Source organism: Platichthys flesus, chromosome 9 (genome assembly GCF_949316205.1).
Source record: "Platichthys flesus chromosome 9, fPlaFle2.1, whole genome shotgun sequence".
Taxonomy (NCBI): Eukaryota; Metazoa; Chordata; class Actinopteri; order Pleuronectiformes; family Pleuronectidae; genus Platichthys; species Platichthys flesus.
This window is the reverse complement of record NC_084953.1, coordinates 6745065-6753687: the sequence shown is the minus strand read 5'-3', so window position 1 is coordinate 6753687 and position 8623 is coordinate 6745065. Positions and strand designations below refer to the sequence as shown.

Sequence of the window (8623 nt, the reverse complement as noted above, 5' to 3'; positions counted from 1 at the left end):
AAAGTAAATAATAAGACATGGATTGTAATTATTATAATGACGTATTATGAACATAGTTTTTAATATTCTTCAGGTGAAGGGAATAATCTTCATCCATTTTCTAATGATCCTGTGCCTTAGAATAATGTTCTTTGTTTTTAAAATGGTTTCACTATGTTGGAATGACATGTTTCATTGTGTGCAACTGAAAAAGATTTGTTTATTCAGATTCATATATGAATAGTCTAGCAATAACGATGTTAGAATTTTTTTTTTAGATATTCTTATATTGTTTAGTTTTATGTATCATGTATGAATACATTAGAGTATGGGTCAGTAGCATATTATTAGAAACAAGATGGCCGGTCCTGCAAAAGAAACACACAAGGAGCCGAATAATAAATAAAAGGATGTAATTAAGAACACAAAAAATGATTTGGGACTTTTTTGTTCTCAGCATAATAAATATTTTCACTGACTCATGGCCCAAGGACTTGAGTATTTTTTACATAAAATATACATCTATCAGATGCACAAAAATCTGTTATGAAATGTTCATTTCAAGTTAGATTCTGTCATAGATGTGGTGTTTGTGATCTAGTTTTTTAACATCAACTTTATTGTCAGTTCTGCTCTGTACAGGACAAAGACGGGGTTGAAATGCTGTTTCTCTCTGATCTCTGGTGTAAACATATAAGTAGACAGAACATATAAGTACGCAGGATATTAAGTACTCAAAATATAGTACAACAAGTTATTCATCATGTTGTTTTTGTATCAAATATCAATAAATACATTAGACTGTTAATGCAAAAAGAAAAAATGGTGATACAAATGGGATTCAACTGTCTTTTTCATGCTTTTGAATCATTAAGTCTCTCTCTCTCTCTCTCTCTCTCTCTCTCACACACACTTTCTTCACTCATAGTGTATTCATGAGGTTAGATTGCCCTCTGGTGGCGGACACGAGTAGGCGCAGTCGGTGGCCTGCAGTTCCGGACCTTCCCACTGGATGGCCACAGCGCGCGCACAGCCCCTCACCTAGACGTCGCGGAGGAGAGGAGAAGAAGACGAGCGGGACGCTGTGAGTGACAGACGCGTGAAGCAGAAGCTCTGACACGTTTCTTCATTTTTAATTAGAGACATTTCGGTTTTGGAATAACAAATAAGAAAAACCCTGAGACGAGACATGTCGGCGAAAGCTTTCCGGCGCGTGGACGTGGACGAGTACGACGAGAACAAGTTCGTGGACGAGGAGGACGGAGGAGACAACCAGCTGGGTCCGGACGAGGCGGAGGTGGACTCCCTCATCAGACAATATCCTTCACACGGTGCCCGTCACACACACAGACACACACACAGACAGACACACACTGGTAACACACACTGGGGGTCCGGGGGTTCAGGTGGATCCTGCAGGTTCGTGTCGGTGTCTGTGTGAAGGGGCGTCAGGCTGCTGCAGGCCGGTCACTGTCCGGACCTGCCTGACAGTCACATTCCAGGGATTTCTGCTCCCCCTCTCCTCCCCAGCCTGTGTGTGTGTACAGTATGTGTGTTTTAGTACACGGTCCGTGTAACAATACTCTGATTTAAAGAGTAGTAGTACTGTGAATCTAGTTATACAGTGTTTCAAAAGACCACTGGACTCGCTTGTGTTTCCTGAAGATGTTTCGCTTCTCATCCTCAGACAGGGAAGTACAGCGGGTTCTGTGTGTACTTATGATCTTATTAGTACATAAGGGAAGTACAGCGGGTTCTGTGTGTACTTATGATCTTATTAGTACATAAGGGAAGTACAGTGGGTTCTGTGTGTACTTATGATCGTATAAGTACATAAGGGAAGTACAGTGGGTTCTGTGTGTACTTATGATCGTATAAGTTCATAAGGGAAGTACAGGTTCTCTGTGTACTCATGATCTCATATATTGATCTTTTATTGTTGTATACCAACTAAACTAAAGAAAATATCAGAGGCGACAAGCAAAATACCATATTCCCATTCTAAATCCACAGGCACTGAAGGGTTAGTTCAAAAAGTTCAAACCGGGTTTGCTGGATTTCAGTCATTAAAATACTTTCAGGGGTTACCAGCGTTGCCTCCATTCTGCTCTTGTGGTGTCATCCAAGTGTCTCTAAGCCCCGACATTCAAATCTGACTTGAAACTGCTTCATTTACACCAAGTTTTTAGCCTAAATTGTCCCAAATGTCCTGGTAAGCTGAAGCGTGCAGATTTCCCTTCACTGGAACTAATAACCCGAGTCCAACCAATGTCAATGGGACTGAAGAAAACACCTGACTGATGTGTAAGAGCTGTGTCCCAGTATGTCCCAGTACGACAGATCATATAATACACAGACAGTGACGTTTGGTTAACTATCCCAGAGGTTTTGGGGACCTGATGTCAAAGGTCATGTCCCCCCCGGCCTTCATTCTTGACAGGAACGTCTAACGCAGCCTCATCAGAGGATCTGCGGCTGCAGGCCGGTGGGAAGCTTCGTCAAGCGGTGCCAAACAATACAGTGAAAATTAATATTAGTATTCTCACAGATGTCCTTACAGATATTACATCTACAGAGACGTGTATGTTGAGCTGCTGAGACGAGGGTGTCGGACTTACAGGCCTTATAAGGTAGGGAAGTGTTCACTTCCTCATTGAATCAGACAGTTACCTCCCACCTTGGTGCAGGAGAAGTTCAGGACAGACACTTTTTTGAGTTCAAGTTTGACGAATGCAAGATTCACAACATGAACATTTAAAGTTGTGTCGACAATACTTAAAGCTTCAGCAGGACACATTTGAGAAATATGTTCAAAGTTTGTGCTTAATACTTTTGTGTTCTACTGACCCACGTCTGCATCTCAGAGGGGAAAACACTGTCAGTGAAACGACTGACGGGAAGTTACTCACTTTATTAAATCGTCCAATTGTACTGACTCTTAGTTCCTGTTGAACGTCTTGCTTCATTTTTTGCCTGAATAGGACCTTTTATCCTCCATCATTAATGGGTGGAGCTTGAGCCTGTAGTCAATATGATGATTATGTTGTGGGTTCCATCTTTGCTGCTGTGCATCCTTAACCCAACCCTGCACAGGAAACCTCACAGAGGCTCTACTCGCCGTTCTGAAGAACCCACCAATCAACACCAAGAACCAGAACGTCAAGGTGGGGCTGGTTTGATTCCTCAACTTTCCTAACTCTGAAGTGATTTCCTGCAAACAACCATGCGAGATATTGATCTTTGTTTGTAGGTCTTCTGCAGACCTGTGGTGATTTGTTAGTGTGAAGTCATGATGGTAGTCGACTATCTAACTAACTAAAATGTGAACGTATGCACCTGATTGGAAAACATCCTGGTTCTCCGGACCAGCAGCTCAGGGTTCACCTCTTCCCTCTCTGTTCCAGGAGCGCGCTGAGGGTCTGGTGCTCAAGGTGCTCACTGCCTTCAAGAGCAGTGACATCGAGAAGGGGGTGCAGTCTCTGGATAAGAACGGCGTGGACCTGCTGATGAAATACATCTACAAGGGCTTCGAGAGGCCGTCGGAGAACAGCAGCGCCGTCCTGCTGCAGTGGCACGAGAAGGTAAACGTTCACTTCACTGTCCGAGCCAATCACAAAGGGACTGAGGAGTTCGGGATGATTGACTTTGTGGACGTTCCAATCCAACCCTCTCTCTCTGAGTTAGAGCTTTTAGCTATATTTCTGAATAGTGGAAGGAAATGAAGATGACTCCATAATTTTACTGTAACGTGTCAAAGAAAAGTAATAACAGCTTTGCGATGTTCACAGAAGAATAATGACGGTTAATCCCCAAAAATGTGATATTTCTGAAAAGTGACGAGCTGCTGCGGATCAACTGAAACTCATCTTCCCGTGTGTCTCCAGGCTCTGGCAGCTGGAGGGGTGGGCAGCATCGTGCGGGTTCTAACAGCGAGGAAGACGGTCTAACAGAGGAACAGAGGATCGGTTCACTCCACATCACCGATAGATGCAAGGGGAGCATGTCACTGTACTGTTCATGTAATAATACACATGGCATAGGGAGCTAAAAGGGAAAAACTGCTTTTTAACACAATGTGACTGAAAAGAAAAACATCTAATCTGGTCAAGTTGTGTTAAAAATGGGTTTTCTTGTTTCTTCCTATGCATGATCACAACCGAGTAAATCCTCACAGGGTGCTACAGGTAACTTCTCTTAAACTCTGTCCCGTACAATGTGTGTCAGGTTATACACCAGTGGTTCCCAACCTGAGGGCTGTGATATAAACCTGAGGGCTCACAAAACCATTAAGAAGGTTGGAAACAGAACAAAATCTCCCGATAAACAGAAATCCTGTATGTTTTTGAAAAATCTCTTCTAATCTAAATTTTTGGGTGAATTACTGGCTCATTTCCTGTATCAACCTCTAGAATACTTCAAATACAACATGGAATCACTGCTGTCTTTGTTCCAAGTAGACAAATGTTCAAGTGACAAGGATTCACAGGTCGACCTCCTTCGTTATTACGATCACAAACCTAAAAGGTTGAGAACCACTGTTATGAAAACCACCTCCACTCTCAACATGAGAGCACAACCACAGAGACGATCTCCTCCCCACTGACCTCCACCCGAACACACCCTCTGTGTGTTCGGGTGGAGTTCAGCTTCTGCTTCGTCTCACTCAGGAAAACCTTCCTTCCTGATGGAATAAAAAAAAAAAAACAGTCAGTAAATCCCCCCCGCTGCGTCTCACTGTTACACTTGAGCGGCGGGGGGTGTCCTGAAAAGCACAGTCAAAGATGGAGGGTGGTGGATTTGCTCACAGGGGTCGTCCCTCTCCCCCGGGGAGGGGAGGAGCGGAGGGGAGGGGGAGCTCCGTTGTGATCCATCCACCCGGCCGTCCTTTCACACCGCCTGCTGCCCTAGTTAAGGATTATTACCCACGATGCATCTCCAGCACCACTCTTTATTAATCCCACTCCACCGGTCCCTCCATCCTGTTAATGTGCGACGCTCTGCCGCGGCTCACAGGAGCTGTTTGCTCTGCTTCCAGGAAAAATGACTTCACCATGAGCAAACTCTCTAGGACTGTTTTTACTCTGTTATTCACCAGAAAGGATCATGTAGGATTATACATTTTCATTTCTGTTTTACAGTATTTTTATTTTGCCTTGAGGCCATAACCCCCACTCAACTGAAATGAAATACCAGGTTTAGTGTTAAAAAACATGGCGTGCTTGCTTTCCAGGAGAGTTGAAGATAATAATATTAATATTTTGGTGTCTTTTTAAAAAGAGAGCGAGTTTGAATTGATTTTAAATTGTTTGCATGATTCCGTTTTTGAGACTTTGAGTATTTTCTCGAGCATTTCATACTCGTCTTTTGTACGTTTGCTGTGATTTTTGTATCGAATCTGTTGAGTTTCACGCCGTAGGATTTTAATATGAAATCCTCCACACACAGTATTGTCTTGCAGTAGAAATCATACTGTTACGATATATATACTTTAAATTCCCATGTATTTTATATAGTCAGGAAAAACTGGAAAGTGTCATCTGCCTTATCAGGTGGATTGTGTCTGTTGCCAAATGATGTTACTTTGCTTGAGTTAGAACCATGTTCATATGAAACACATGAACTCAAAAGCAGTGTGTTACAATTCAAACATTTGATGTTGTGTGAAAATCCTCAACACAATAATTCAGCTAAACATGTTGTGTTGTTGTCGTGAAAGTTAATCATGGATGTTACTTTAAAAAAAACTCACCAGTGGATATTCAGATATGAGTCGTCATGTCTTCAGTGACGATGCACCGAGACGTTAGAGACGTTTTCTGATGCAGTAACAGTTTCGTTTTACACCAGAACACAAAGCAGAACTTCTCCTGCTTCATGTTCTTCTAGGCACAGTTGCTCCTCCAGCCGAGGACGAAGCAAAACACACCGATGTACAAACTGCCTTACTCAATAATGTTAACAAGTCCTTTTTTATGTTTGTGCTTTTTTGACAAAAAAATTAATAAAAGTTATGAATGCTGATCAGAACTGTGTCGAACTGTTTGATTGTGTTTTATATGCACACACTGAGTATTGTGAATATAAGTCACCCATTAATGATTTGAGAGTAGATGGTTGCAGTAGAGAGCAGGAGTGTACATGATTATCATAGTTGAAATAATAGCTGAACTGAAAGTTTAAGACTTTTTACTCCAGTCCACAGGAAATTGGGAGATTTCAGACAATTTCCTTTTCTTTCATTATGACTTTAATGTAATTACATTATATCTGATGTTCAGTTAATTAGCCCTTTCACAAAGTAAATTCAGGCTTGAACGTTGAAATGTACAATATTTTTTTGCAGGAAAAAGTAAAACGTCCAGTCAAATGCCAGCTTTTGGCCGTATAGCACTTTAATTCTTTAGTTTTACACTTTGGTGTAAGTATCTTTGGGTGGCACGTTGGCCAAGTGTTAAGCACCGCCTCCTGACAGCAAAGAGGCTCTAGGTTTGAGATTGGCTCCTTGGATTGATTCTTAATTGTAATTCTAAGTGTGATAAAACCAGGAGTGTAATAATAAGGACGTATTAGATTCCATGCTCTTTCTACGCTGAGCAGCTGCAGACACACATTACACAGGATTTCAGTGTATATTCATTTATTACATTTTTTATAAAAAAAATGGATAGATTAAGTACAGTATGGCAATACATTATGAGAAAAACAAAACGTATGTACAAGTCATAAAAATAAAATACATCTTGGTATCTACTGGATGGAGCGTGACTCGTGATGTAATAATCAGTGTACTGATTGATGGGGGGGGGGGGGGTTCTAACTGATGCACTGGGTGTACGAGGGGTCGCTACCTGAGGCTGTAGAACACGTGACGCTCGAGTTCTCCGTCTTCACGATGAGCAACGGCCGTCACTGCATAAACAAACAAGGGAACTGTTTCCTGTTCAAGCACTTTCCCAATAAGTTACTAGGTAGATGTAAATAAGAGACGAGCACAGATTTCCTAATCGTGGCCGAGGCTTTCTCTCTGAGCCCGGCGTGGACGGTTTGGCTTCCTGGAGCAAAACAAAATCTTGTTTGTGTTATAAATAAATCAGGAGGGGGTAAAATATGAATTATTTGAAGAACAGTTCTAAAAGACTGAAGTGAGGTTAACGGAGCTTCACCCTGCTGCTGGTTCCTCTCTCTACCTCCTCGTGTCTTCAGAGCTGTGTGCTGCTCACAATGAGTCTCTTTGCAGTCTGTTCAATGATGCAGCTTCTTGTCCACGACCACACCCACTCACACGCTCACACCACGCCTCAGTGTCGCGTGGTTTTAAAGTGCTCTCAGTAGGGGTAGGCAGAGACGGCGATGTAGACGATGAAGGTCGTCTGGTACTCGATGCCTCCGTCTTCGCTGTAGGAGAGGGCTCGGACCTTCATGCGGTACGTGTGGGGCTCCCGCAGCGCCCGCGTGGTGAACAGAACCCCCTTCAGGTTCTCGTCCCGCAGGGCGAAGGGCAGCGAGGCGTCCTCGTCCACCACGATGAAGGTGGTCCGGCGGTGCATCACGCCGTCCTGGGTGTAGGCCACGAGCCGGATGAGGTCCTGATTGGCCGCGATGCCGAAGGGAAGGGACAGCAGCTTGTACTCCAGCGCGTACGGGCTCAGCGTGCACTCCAGGTCGTTGGGGGGACAGTTCTTCAGACAGAACCTGCAGCACAGAGTGAGGTTCGGTTTAAGATGATGTTCAATTAAAAACCCCAATTTAAAAAGAACCAGAAGAATATGTTCACTGTACTTTAATCATTCCAAATCTAAACAGTAAATAAAGTAAATGAAATTCAATTAAAACAAGTTAAATTTAATAAAAACCTAAAAAAGATGTGTTGCTTAATGAGATGAGAGTCTTGAGGGAAAGCTCAACCAAGTCTGACAACTTATACATAGTAAATAAAGAAAATATTTATATATCGTACAGGAGTATGTCTCAAGAGGAAGGCAGGTATTTTAAATCTACCACAGTTTATTGCTCCTCATTGTAAAGGTTAGATGGAGCTCCCTACTGGAAATCATCTCCAGAGATGTTTGAATTTTGTAAAAACAAGTGTTTGTAGATTCAATGTCTCAGTTACTGCAGGTAGAAGAGATGAAAGCGTTTTCTATTCTGCTGGTGGGGAAAATCTGATCAGGAATTTGACTAATCCTCTTAAAATCATCTCAGAAATATTAAACTCTCAAGACGAGACTGAAGAATTAGTTCAGTGTGCGTCTTTCCTCAACGATTGATGTCTCTGAGGAGTTTTACCCGGTGGCCTGATCCCTCTGGTAGTTGGGCGGACAGGGCGTGTCGATGCACTGGTAACTTCCTCTCATGTTGAAGCACATTCGGTTCGCTCCACACTGGATGTTCTGCTCCAGGCACTCGTCGATATCTGTGGATACGGAAAACAGATGATCACAGACACTTCAGTGCACTGGGGGGGGGGGGGGGGGGGTTACAGCTCCAGGAGGTTGATGGTGCTTCTCACCTTGACAGGTTTTGCCGTTGGTCATGAGGCGGTAACCAGTAGGACAGATACACCTGTGGCTCCCAGGTGTGTTCACACACTCGTGTTGACAGGCGTCCCTCACCTCGCACTCATTGATGTCTGAGGGTGACACAC

General features: G+C 43.2%; 2 protein-coding genes across 2 annotated transcripts in view; one reads left to right on the top strand and one right to left on the bottom strand.

Moving 5' to 3' along the window:
- The first annotated feature begins 1041 nt into the window (after nucleotides 1-1041).
- arpc5b (actin related protein 2/3 complex, subunit 5B) lies at nucleotides 1042-6000 on the top strand. Its single transcript, XM_062395765.1, has 4 exons — nucleotides 1042-1297; nucleotides 3072-3143; nucleotides 3384-3560; nucleotides 3864-6000. Exons 1-4 carry the CDS (start codon nucleotides 1169-1171, stop codon nucleotides 3924-3926), a joined length of 441 nt encoding a protein of 146 aa, XP_062251749.1. The 5' UTR covers nucleotides 1042-1168; the 3' UTR covers nucleotides 3927-6000.
- A 605-nt stretch (nucleotides 6001-6605) lies between these two features.
- hmcn1 (hemicentin 1) overlaps nucleotides 6606-8623 on the bottom strand; it is a 75397-nt gene continuing 73379 nt past the window's right edge. The window contains exons 105-107 of the mRNA XM_062395985.1: nucleotides 8489-8608; nucleotides 8266-8392; nucleotides 6606-7671 (exon numbers count right to left, since the gene is read on the bottom strand). Of these exons, the coding sequence (XP_062251969.1) occupies nucleotides 7305-7671; nucleotides 8266-8392; nucleotides 8489-8608 (614 nt within the window). The 3' untranslated portion in view covers nucleotides 6606-7304. The remainder of the gene's footprint in view (nucleotides 7672-8265; nucleotides 8393-8488; nucleotides 8609-8623) is intronic.